The 13323-nt window shown below is 34.8% G+C and overlaps 1 protein-coding gene across 1 annotated transcript in view; it reads right to left on the bottom strand.

Moving 5' to 3' along the window:
- Positions 1–3986: 3986 nt before the first annotated feature.
- Positions 3987–13323, bottom strand: part of POSTN (periostin) — a 47606-nt gene continuing 38269 nt past the window's right edge. Inside the window, exons 18-23 of the mRNA XM_003412642.3 lie at positions 13143–13232; positions 12121–12210; positions 11314–11391; positions 10874–10957; positions 5687–5728; positions 3987–4734 (exon numbers count right to left, since the gene is read on the bottom strand). Of these exons, the coding sequence (XP_003412690.1) occupies positions 4697–4734; positions 5687–5728; positions 10874–10957; positions 11314–11391; positions 12121–12210; positions 13143–13232 (422 nt within the window). The 3' untranslated portion in view covers positions 3987–4696. The remainder of the gene's footprint in view (positions 4735–5686; positions 5729–10873; positions 10958–11313; positions 11392–12120; positions 12211–13142; positions 13233–13323) is intronic.

Here is a 13323-nt window from a genome sequence, read left to right as displayed (position 1 = left end):
TCCAATATATACAGATGTTCTGGCAAAGCTTGCACACTCTGGATCTTACATCCAATTCAGCATATTCTGACCTATGCTTAGTGGGATGTGAGCCAGCAGCTTGCCACCTGACCTGCAGATCTTGGGATTTGCCATCTCCAGCAACCCCGCAAGCCAGCAACCTTCTGCCTGACCTGCTGATTTTGTATTCATCAGCCCCTGCAACCACATGATTCACAAGAAGTCTTCAGCCTGACGCCAGACACATGGATTTGGGACTTGCCAGCCTTCACACAACTGTTTGAGCCATTTTCTTGAGATAAATCTCTCTCTCTCTGTGGCAAAGAGGTTAAGAGCTCAGCTGCTATCCAAAAGGTCAGCGGTTCAAATCCACCAACTGCTCCTTGGAAATCCCATGAGGCAGTTCTACTCTGTCCTATTGGCTCACTATGAGTCGGAATTGGCTCAACGCAACAGGTTTGGGTTTTTTATTTTTTATTTTTTTTGATATTTATACATATGGAACCCTGATGGTACAGTGGTTGAGAGCTATGGCTGCTAACCAAAAGGTTGGCAATTCAAATTCACCAGTTGCTCCTTGAAACCCTATGGGGGAGTTCTACTCTGTCCTATAGGGTCACTATGAGTCAGAATTGACTGGGTTATATACATAAATATGTATATGACATTTGGTCCTGAGAGTGGTTCTAGAGGTACAAAAGTATAAGAATGAGTTTTCAGAATTCGTTCTCAGGTCTGCTAGCCTTAAAGGCACTGATGACTCTGCCTTCAGTAGGAAAGAGGGCACTGCTAATCCACGGCATGAGGTGGCAATAGAAATGTGCAAAATATGACCACCAGTGAATCAAATGGTAGTGAGAGAAAAGCCTCTGAGAGATTGCATATTTGATACTCTTCTAAAGTTTTGTGAGAATGAGCATTGTAAGGAAGCTGTTTGGTTGGCCCTACTTTATCTAGACAAAGTGGTGAAAGAAAATGATGGGCTTAGAATAAATATACAAAACTATGATTTTCAAGGTACTATGATGCTACATTAGGCAAGGAAGGAATGAAGGACAGTGGCCCCTGAGACAGGAAACAAGTGAGGTGAGCCCTATGATTGCCCCAGCTTGCTGCCCTGAGAGATTTTTCAGGTCCCTCACAGGGAGTGGAAACCCAGGTGGAGCTGGAGGCTCCCTGAGGTGAGGAGATGGAGCTCAGCATTCGGGGAGGCCAAGAGGACTAGAGTTCACAGGACAGAACATAGAAGATGATAGAGCTGCACAGAGAGTGAACTCAAGATATCTGCAGAAGATCCCTGTGAATGTTCAGCAGAGTGATGGATATATTCACAATATTGATGGTGGTGATGGTTTCAAAGGCTTATAATATGTCAAAACTTATCATATTGTACATTTAAATGTTTGTAGTTTGTTGCACTTGAATTATACTTCAATAAAATATTTACAAAGACAAGACACAAAACTTTAATATTCATGAGAATTATAAGAGAAGTTTTTCAAAAGACTCTTTTAGTAAATCTTGAATGGAACCAGAAGTCTGCTTTTGGAAATAATCCCTCCTGGTTGATTCTGATGCAAGAGGTCCAGACCCTTAACTTTGAGAAATACTGCTTTATTAAGGTTTCTGCTAAGGTCACCCAAACTTATGCAGAGGATGGATAGGAAAAGAGCTGAAATCCTGTAGCATAAAGCATCAGTACAGTTGCAACAGACAAATTTGCTTACTATTCTCTCACTTGTACTTACTGGGTAATCAACATGTGGAATGAGTTGGTAGATGGCCTGATTCAAGGGTACAGGGCAAAAGAAGAAAGAAACATTATGTAAACTTGTTGATCCTCATTTCCTCACATAAAACTGGAGACAATAAATGCTCTAGAATTTTTTAAGCATTAAAAATTATGTAAATATAAAAGCCTACGCTACATTGCTTGACACAGAAGTGCCAAGCAATACAACTACCTTTCTTTATCGTTCCAAAATGTCACATTGCCGGTTCCTGACCAATTTGTACACTAATTTTCTAAATACTTGGCCCAAGCCACTAGGACTTCCTGATTAGTTGCTTTGGGGGTTGTTTCCTGGCTGGACCTTTATTTTCTTATATTTTAATCTTATTTTATGGTTTTAAATTATTGTTCTTCATATTCTTATATTTTAATTTTACTTCTTTTTACTTGTTATTGTTTTATTTATATTTTATTAATTACTCTTTTTAAATTTTATTTTTAAATGTATTTGCATGTATGACTTGAAAAACTCTACACTTTTCCAAAAAGATACACAAAATTCATGTATGTATTAGCCAATGCTGATTTCTCTTTTCTTCTTATGGTGAAAAAGCAGGGGCTAAAGCCTTTCATCTAGAAAACATTTCTATTGCCCTGAATTATCTTGTATAAAGTCCAACTCTGTAACACCTACCTCATCATCAAATGAAAACCCTAAGTGAATAAATCCATCTATTGTTTGTTTTATGCAATTAACTTGCGATTTTCTAGAAGATCATGAACAACATGCTACCTATTTGGAATAGTCATCTATGTTGATGGTATTTTAGTCTTTGTTTTTTCACCTGTACCATCATATGTAAGCATCTCCTTTGAATTGTCTTGGGAAGATCATGGCAGCACCCCTTCCAGCTCAGATTTAAGTCTAAGATCTCTATTTGAATATTGAGATGGTAAAAGTAGAACATTGTATTTTCTAGCAAGGGCTCCAAATCCTAGATAGAAAACCCACCACTGTACCAGAAAGGGTTTTTAGGCCCTTTATCCAACTCATAGAAGATTTTTATTATATATCATTAATTCACCAGCCTTCTGCCAGCTGGTCATACTGTGGTGGTTTGCATGTTGCTGTGAGGCTGGAAGCTGTGCCATCAGTATTTCGAACACCTGCAAGGTCACCCATGATAGACAGGTTTCAGTAGAACTTCCAGACTAAGATAGACTAGGAAGAAAGGCCTGGTGATCTACTTCCAAAACTAACCAATGAAAACCTATGGATCACAACAGAATATTGTCCAACTCATTCATCAGGAGGAATCAATCACTGGAGTTGGACAGCACATTTGGTAAAGTAGAGGGCCAGCGACGGTGAAGGAGAAACCTCAGTGAGATGGATTTGCACAATCACGAAAATGGTTGATTCAAAAATGCTGGTGATTATGAAGATCATGTAAGACTAAGCAACATCATGTTCTATTGTACATAAGGTTGCCATAAGTTGGAGTTGACTCTACAATGTCTATCATCTGTCTGTCTGTCTACCTGTCTATCTCTCTATCATCTATCTATCATTATCTATCCTCTATCTATCATCTATCTATCATCTATCATCTATTTATCTATCTATCTATCATCTATCTATCTATCATCTGTCTGTCTATCATCTATCTATCATCTGTCTGTCTATCATCTATCTATCTATCTATTTATCTATCACCATTAGTTTATTTTTGGGTATGGGTTCCATTGCTTAAATGTTCTTATTACAGCCATTTCAAGCTGAAGATAATCCTTGTAGAGATTCGAATAGATCAAGCCAGTCCCTATATGATTCCAGCATAAATATTCTCTTCCTCTACTTTGCCATGCAGTGGACTTTTGTGTTACTTCAAATCTTAGTTAAAGGGCATCTCTTTGGCTCCCCACCCCGCACATTACTCAGGCCTAATTAAGCGATGTATGTTTGTGTAGTGCTGTTTTTGCTTCTATTATAGCCCAGGATACATTGTGCATAATTCATAATTTGTCTCTTAACTCTGAAAACAGGAATTGTGTTGGATTCATGTTGGAATCCTCACAACTCAGCACTGTTTCTAGGTCATATCAGGCAATTAGCTGATGTTTAATGATTGCTTCATTCTCTAATGTTTCTTTATATAACATAACTTTATAAATTCAAGAAATGCTGAATTTATTCAATTTCCTTTAATGAATATTTGTTACAATAACAGAGGTATAAAGTTTTGTTCCCAAGTCCAAACCCTTATTAACTTAAACCTTGAGTTTTCTGAATTACCCAATGTGAAGTAATTCTCTTTATACCTGAAAAATGGTTTTATTGAAATGTTTGAGATAAAAATATGTATTACAAGAAGCATATGACAAACATTTCAAGAGTACAAAATTAATTGTAAAATAACATAATTTACTGCTAATCTGACATTGTATTAGAAATGTGCAAAGCCTTTCAATGTAAAAGTTTTTCTGTTATTTGTCTGGGTTTTTTTTATTTGTTTGTTTTTACTGAACACCCATTTTTATAACTTAGTTTCCCATGCAGAGGTAACTGCTTGAATGCATTTTATCTACCCATTATCTATAGTTTGAGGCTCAGTATTTTCAGTGGAATAACAGCTCACTACTTTGAGATGTGAACTATAATTAATACCATGACAAAGATTTTTGTTGATGTAATCCAAAGGTAGCTAGAACTTTTACTGTTAAGATGTAAAAACCTGTGAGGTGCTACATTTCCTTCAGTTCCTAACCTACAGGAAGCAGACCCCACAATTTCTTTCATGTTTCTCATTCAGAAAAAAATTACACTTGCATACAGAATTCATGATTGGTTTTTGTGTCAATGATTCTGAAGTTTCTGAAGTCAAAGCAGCTCTCATAATTTTCCTCTGAGGTCAGGTGATAGACTTAGGGTTTTATAAACTTTGGTGTCCAGTTTCTGATTTTTCACTGAGAACCACCTTCCCTTGATCGTCTTCTAGATCCTGGTTAGGAAGAAGAAAGAGCATGTAAACTGTACATGTGATGAAACTTTGGAATTTAAGAATATGATACCCTAGGCATAACTATCTTTATCAAAGTCTGTCATTTCTTAGTGTAATAAATGTTACATTGTTTTCTTAATAATACTTTTAGCTTAGAGTGATGAAGCCAAAGTTATCTTTTGATCAGAAGTATATGAAAAGAATAAGATAAAATTTGATAGTTTTAATTCTTTAGAAAATTTGGGTGTTTAGAAGAAAGCCCTGATAAATCCTTCAGTTACAAAATAGTAACTTTAAGTCCAAATGTCTATACATTGGAGTGGCTCAAAATCAGATATGCTGGATTTATAAGGCTTTGATCTCTGAACATGTACAAATATAAGGCAACCTATGTGAAAAAATTAGAACATGGACGTAAGTATAGTTATGAAAAAATTATATCTTCTATGTGACATATGCATGTACATAATCTACACATTACATATGTTTCAAAACAGTATTTTCTCAAAAAAAAATTTTTTTTTTTACAGCAATCAGGCCAACCTGTAACCTACTTTTGCTATGCTTTAGTATTAAAGAATTTATTTTTGAGTAGACTGTACTCGATTCTACTTTGTTAGCAGCTGAGAGTCCTCCCAAAGACACCGTGGAAGAAAGGCCTAACAGTCTACTTTCGAAATCAATCAGTAAAAACCCCAATGAAGCACAGTTCTACTCGGACACACGTAGGATTGCCATTTTTTTAAAGCCGATTTCACAACTGGTTTTGTTATTAGATTCTACTAATAGTGTAGAACATGAACAATTTATTTTCTGATTCTTATCAAAGTACTTTTTCTCAAAATTGATTAACTTCTCTCCCTGACAGACAACAAATTTCTGTAAAATATATTAACATACTCTGCTTTTCTTTGGTGTCATATATCAACATTACGATAGTCAATACACTTACCTGGAGCTCTTTTGTTGGCTTGTACTTTCCTCACAGGTGTGTCTAAAATTAAATAGTTGTTGTTAGAAGTACTTTGAACTAATTAGAAATTATGTCTGAAATCAGACAGGAGATTATAACCCGTTAAAACCAAATCCATTGCCAACAAGTCAATTCCAAAGCACGGCGACCCTAAAGGACAGAATAGAGCTGCCCCATAGGTTTCCAAGGAGTGCCTGGTGGATTCAAACTGCTGACCTTTTGGTTAGTAGCTGTAGTTCTTAACCACTACCCCACCAGGGTTTCCACAGGAGCCTATAGTTAAGTAGAAAAGTATAAAGTTTTACATACGCAGTACTTAAACCTGTAAGTTTTCATTTGGAGTAGTAAATTTTATGATTGCAAGAGCTTTGCATTGGTAATGGACAAACAGACATTTCTTTTCCATATATTATAAAAAATAATATGTTATAAAAAATATTATAGTAAACATTATTTTCAAAATACATTTTTCATTATGGCATTTGTGCTATTTTTGCATAAAGTAAATGATATACATTACTTTTTCACCCTTCTGTTAGAAGCATCAGTTTCCAGAGTTATGTACCTATTTTGCCAGTCGTTCCCATTTCTAATATTTCAGACTTCTGACTATAAAAGTCTTGATGTTATAGATCAAATAGTGATTATCTTATAGTGCATGATGACAACAAAATAGCATTGATTGAGCAACCCTAGAATGTAATGATAAGCAATTCAGGAAATGTGTGCCACTAGCCTCCAAAACTCAATACCAATCTTACAAGACAATTCCAAATAATAAACTCATTAAAAATAACAAAAACCTTCATGTTTAAGGACTTCAAGTGTTTCCTAACAGGACTTTGAACTGGAGAATTTGCATTTCTAACAAGTTCCTTGCTGGAAACTTGCATTTCTAACAAGTTCCCAGGAAGTTATACGTATAAATCACCTAGGGGAGAAAAAAAACAAACCCCTTGCTCTTGAGTTGATTCTGACTCACAGCGACCCTATAGGACAGAGGAGAACTGCCCCATAGAATTTCCAAGGAGCAGCTGGTAGATTCCAACTGCTGATCTTTTGGTTAGCAGCCAATCTCTTAACCACTGTGCCTCCAGGGCTCATCTTATTAAAATGTAGGTTCTGATTCAGTACATCTGGTGGTGGAAATGCAAATTCTCAGCAGGAAATTTGTTAGAAATGCAAATTCTCAGCAGTGGTTTTAATAGAAGGAAACTGTTCAAAGCCCTGTTTCAGAGTTATGCAATTTTTGTTGTTGTCATAGTTGGAAAGTATTTCTCAGTTTCCTTATTTTTCTTTTAACTGACTGACAAGATTACCCATGTGGTACAATGGGTTGCTTTTATATGGCTTTTCTCGACACAGTCTCATAACTCCCACCCCAGGGTGGCAGTATACAAATAAGGTAATTGCGACTTTTTTTCTTTGAATATATATATCATCTATGTCGGACACAAGTTCGCTATGAGTCAGAATCGACTCCATGGCACTGGGTTTTTTATGTCAGACAATGAAATGAACATATTTATATTATATAAATATTTCAATTTTCTGAAATCCCATAAAAACTGGGCATGAAACTATCACCACAAGTAATTTTGGCTGTATGACATCAAGTAAAAAAAAAAAAAAGAAACATTTTTCAAATTTTGAGGAATTCTGTTCTTATCTTAAAAAAAAAAAAAAACCTAGATAGCTTAGTTCAAATATGTCATTTTTCCATTCCAGAATGTAAGGTGTATAACCATTTTCCACATCATATTAACCAAACCTGCTTTGATTTATAGTGATCCTATAGGACAGAGTAGAACTGTTCCATAGGGTTTCCAAGGGGCAGCTGGTGAATTCAAACTGCTGATTTTTTGATTAGCAGCCATAGTTCTTAACCACCATGCCACCAAGGCTCTGACATCATAGTAATACAGCAATAAAATATGAAACTATAGAAAATTTCATTAGATTGGATAAAAAGGGAAAGCTATGATAATAGTAAAATAAGAAATGCTTTATGTGTCAAGTGATGCTATCTTTAAAATAAAGGCATGATTAAAGTGCAGAAAATCAAGTTTTCTCCCCTCACCATGCTGCTATATCAAAATGAATGAGAGTCGTGTTAGGTCACCTCAAGAGAAGCAAAACGAGGCAGGGTACATTTATTACCTGAATTGTATGGATCAAAAAACCTTGCCCAAAACATGATTCCTAAAACATGCAAAATGCTTTGGCCCAATTATTTGCAAATTTCTACATTGCTATGATTTCAGAAATTTAAAGTAAGAGGGTTAAATTTTACTTTAATGACCATGATAATGCTAGTTGGAGATGATACCGATAGTACCCAACATTCTCTGAGAGCTGACTACGTGCTGAACACTATTCCAAGTGCTTTTTTTTCATAATTAACTATAGGTTACATAAGTAACACTACTGTCTCCACTATTCAAATGAAGAAACCAAAGCAGAAAAGAGTCAACTAATTTAAGACAGTTGGAGGTGGAGCATAAGTTGGAAGCCAGTCTACACCCCGATTCACTATGCTCCACAGAAGCCATGAATCTGAACAAAACCTTCCAAAATGACTTTTTTGGTTCCCTTCTCCATAGCCTAATGTTCTCCCTTAATTTCTCTAGTAGTTTCCGTATACTTCATTCTATCTAAGATAAGTATGAAAAACCAACAGGCAGAGTTTAACAATTCTATACGTATCTTGTAAAAATATTTTTTAGTTAATGGCTCTGAAATATTTCAGTGACAAATCACAATATCCGTACAAAATGGACTGCTTAGCCATTTTAGTAGTCATCACTTAAATGATTAGGGCACTTAATTCAACCGTGATATAAACAGTCCAGATAGAAAATACCAAGGTTTGAGACGGAGACCCTAGTTTACATATATATCGGTCTGAAAGACAGAAAAAGTCAGTCTTGAATGATATAATTTGTATTCACAACAGTTTCTTTGTAAATCTGTGTCCCTTAGGATCTAGAGAAGACATTTGTGACTTAGCGATGACCCAGTGATTTTACACAGCTGGAAAAAAAAATCCTAGAATATCCAATTAATGTCCAGATACTAGTAACTATGATGCTTCTACTGTCTTTTGAAAGGGAAGAAAAACACTGAGAATGTTTTGATAAAAACTTAGGATGTGGCACTGTGGAAACAGCCTTATACATGTAACCGAGAAACCACATATTGGAGACTAAAGGTATGAATCAGTTAAAAGTCCATTAACTAGGAAGCAATAGAAAATTACACTCCAAATTTATAGAAGGTATACCTTCTCTTCTTGGCTTAAGCAATTCTTAAGTACTTAGTTTTATTGTCTATAATGGATTCATTAACAAGGACTTATTAAAAGGAGAGAAAAGAAACATACTTACCTGAAGTTTAAGCCTAAATGAATTAAAGCAATATAAACAGATGCCGCTACTAATTGATACATTCTCTAAAGAGCACTGCCATTCTACAAAGCTGCTTACTATGTCAAGGATTAAAAAAAGAAAAAGAATTCAATTTAATCTTCATAATGTGTTAGCCTCATCCCTTGGATTCCTCATGTTTTGCTAGCAGAGAGTAAGGCTTGTGGAGTAGATGACTGAGCTCTCTGTTAGATGTTACAGGACCCCTTGGTGCCATACGGCTTTGGTCATGTCATGTACTCCCTGTGGTTTGAAAGGAAATCTGGTAATTTTCAGACACATAGATTTCTATTGAGGGGAAATTCTATCATTGGTTGAATAAAAATTATGCATTTTTATTACCACTGACCAGTCTCTAAACAGTGTATAAGAGACTTTTATCTGTATTTAAATAAAGTGCAAAGAAACAATAATTGCCCAAATTATACAAGATTCTACCATAATTTACATCCTCTTGGACAAAATGATTTAACTTTTAAAATTATCAGCAGAAAATCCATCTAGACTACATTTTGAATAAATACCAAACTTCAGTTGTGTTTCTTAATTCATATATATTTCAAAGAGTATATTTGTTTTTTTTCTAAATAATTTAAATACTTGTTTCTCCAGAACATTCTGGCATTTTAATAATTTAATTGTTAATAAAATAAACCAAAAATCTATTTATTCAAATTTCAGTGATCCAGTGGGAGCACAGGCGGGATGAATAGGTAAAGCATAGGGCATTCTTAAGGCAGGAGAATGATCCTGTGTGATACTGTAATTAACGGTGGACACACGAGATTATGCATTTGGCAAAGCCCATAGAACTATACAGCACAAAGATGAAACCCTAATGTAAACTATGATTAGTTAATAATAATTTATCAATTCATTTGTTCACGAGTTGTAATGCAGGAACCAAGATGTTACTAACAGGAGAAGCAGAGTGCACAGGGAGGGGAGACTGCACATTCTGCACAATTTTTCTGGAAACATAAAACTGCTCTAAAAAATAAAGTCTATTAGTGATCCAAATTAAAGTTTATTAGCATAAATGAATTCTTTGAATAATTACCATTTAGAGTTTGTGTAAGATTTTGAATTCTTTTTTTTCTTCCTTTGCTTTTAATGCCATAGACAGAGAACATTCCATACTTTAAAGATTAAGATTAATTTCCTATGCAAAAATAATATAAACCCCAGGAATAGATTATCACCCAAGTTGTTAGAAGAAACAGGCACCCATTTCCAGCAATGTAGTTTGGAAAAGAAAGTTACTCAATGCACTGGTTTTACTGAATCCATCACTTAAAGAATTCATACACATGCCTTTTATTATTGTTGTGGGGGCAATGAATACATTTTTTTAAATGTGAAAGGAATATCAATTTGGGCTGTTTAAACAACTAGCAATTTAATTTTTTTCTACTTTTATATACTTAAAATATCCTATGATTAACTGTGTCAAAGCCAAAAACAAACAAAAAATATATTCGTTGCTCCTCAACCTATACCATGAAACTTTTTAAAGACTGTTGAAACTAGTAATCATTTTGTCGTAAGTATTGCTTAAACTACTATTGAACCAATCATTCTGTTGAGACATGTGATGTTTGTCTTTTTAAACCCTAATTTAAAAACAAAACAAACACACACGAAAACCCCCCTGCATGTTCAGTCTTTAAAAAGTTAAAGAACTCAGTCACCAGAAACTGTTAGAGGGTTAGTCGTTTTTTTTTTTTTTTTTTTTACTAACCTCCCTGAAGCAGTATTTTAATTTCTTCATCTTCAAATAAATGACCATCACCACCTTCAATGAATTTGGTGACTTTGGTGACCTCTGAGTAGATACATGTTTATAGCATAAGTTGGTTTATGTAATAAAAAAACAGATGACTTGATGTAATCAATAATGGCGTCTGCCCAGTGACGAATTCCAGACCACCCCTCAGGTCTTCCTCAGTTTTTAGTGCTGTTTTTCATAAACCAATTTTCTCATACTTTGAACAATGTATAACAAACATACAGTCAATATGACAGCCAACTGAGTTTCATTTTATATCTTTTGGGTTTTTTTCTTAAGTTGGGGTGGAACTCAAAAGAAAAAATGAGATAGAGTAGAAAACTTGTCAAAGGCCTAAAAAATGATTTTAGACAATGACAGAGACAGAGTATTAGTTTTCTAGACATACCAACCTTCTTGAAGCAATTTCTTCAGAGTTTCTTCTGCATCTCCTCCACCACCAGAAATCCTAGTGTATTTTATCTCAGGACCTACAGAAAAGAAAACGGAAAAGGCCTAAGTCAGGGGTAGGTAATCTTTTTCTGAAACGGGACAGACAGTAAATATTTTAGGCTTTGCAGGCCAAACGGTCTCTGTTAAAACTACTCAGCTCTGCTGTCTTCCTGCTAAAGCAGCTATAGACAATACCTAAACAAATGGGAGTGGCTGTGGTCCTACAAAACTTTATAAATAGGCCACACAGGTCATAAATTTGTGACTGAAACAAAGGCCTAAACAAATACAGAATAGCTGAATTCAGAATTTTTGATTAAATGATAGGTGGGAGGCTGATAGAGAGGTTTACTAAAATTTTTGATCAATTGTTTTGTACGAACTTGAATATATTTTAAATATGTAAATCTATATACCTTAAGATTGATGGAAAATAAAAGGAGGGAGTAGTTTTTCTTCTAGGATTCAGTAGCTCATTAATAATAACTCAGTAATAAATAGCAAAGTGAAGTAATGTATTATATAATATTCACGCTTACAATAAAAACACATGCTTATAGATTTATCTAGCAATTTCCAATTCAGAATAAAACATAGATTGCATATTTAGAATCATTTGTATCTGCCAAAGAAAAACAAATCTACTTTGGTAACCACCATGAAAATGACTTAGTTTCTATAAACATTCTTACAAAGAAGTTATAGGATTAAACATTGTTTGTTCTTTATAGTCCAGACATAGTTACATGTATGAAATTGAAGATTACCTTTGATGATTCGTTCTTCCCGTGTCTCTTTTTCAGTTATTTCCACTGGCATGCCATCAATGATTTTGGTGTACTTTTTAATTATTGGGTCTGAAAGTAGAGGAAGAAAAATTGCATTTGATTTATCCCCAAATGGTGTCTAAACTGCCATAAAGTAGACATTTTAAAGATTAAATGTATTTCTTAAAACAACAGCATTTAGGATTCAATCATAATAATTTTCAGAACATATCTCAAATAAATTCAGATTAATGGAGCTCTAAAAGTTCATCGTTCTGTCCTGAATATTGGGTGAAGGAGAGGGCCAGCAGGAAAGCTAACTCCCCATATCATACTTGTTTCCCGGTCATGGAACAAGTATTTAGTGAGAATTCAAGGACTTTACATATCACTAGAATGGGTTGCCTATATAGTAAGCCTTACCAGTTGCTATTGATTCAGTTCAGACTCATGGTGACCCCATGTGTGTCAGAGTAGAACTGTGCTCCACAGAGTTTTCAAGTGCTGTTTTTTTTTTTTTGGGAAGTAGATCACCAGGCCTTTCTTCCAAGGCACATCTGGGTGGACTCTAACTTTCAAACTTTCAGTTAGCAACAGAGAGTGTTAACCATTTGTATCGCTCAGGGACTCCATAATAAGCCCTAGTATGGCTTATTAGTTGGGCTCTTGTACAATGGTTGCTATATATTCCTCTATTTCTGAATATACTGTGTCCTTTTGTATCAACATTTTTGTTATCACTATATTTCATAATCATCACTTGAATATGCAGAAGTAATGACTGTTTTGTTGGATCTAGTAGCTTACTGATTAAATTAATTCCAATTAGATCCATGAAAAAGGAAAATGTATTTTATTTCCGATTGGCTAATAAGAACCCATAACTGAGACGGTCATTCCCACAATTTATATAAAATAAAAAACCAAGATAAAACAACTGATGTTTGGTAATTTTAATCCAACACTATTTCAAAAGAATCCCAGAGATCCCAGCTAAGTACCAGAAAACCTGCGTAACGCACCTCCGTGAATCACTTCAGTTATGGTTTCGCCTTCTTTAATCAGTCTGAATTCAGGCTCACCTTCGGTTCTGAGCTTTGTCATTGTGGGTCCTGAGACATTGTTTTAAGAGACAAATGATCGTGTTACAAGCAGTTCTTTACATTTACCAGAATTGGAAATTTATTTCAAAATTTGTGTTAC

The sequence above is a fragment of the Loxodonta africana genome, chromosome 17 (genome assembly GCF_030014295.1).
Source record: "Loxodonta africana isolate mLoxAfr1 chromosome 17, mLoxAfr1.hap2, whole genome shotgun sequence".
Taxonomy (NCBI): Eukaryota; Metazoa; Chordata; class Mammalia; order Proboscidea; family Elephantidae; genus Loxodonta; species Loxodonta africana.
This window is presented reverse-complemented; position numbering and strand designations above follow the sequence as displayed.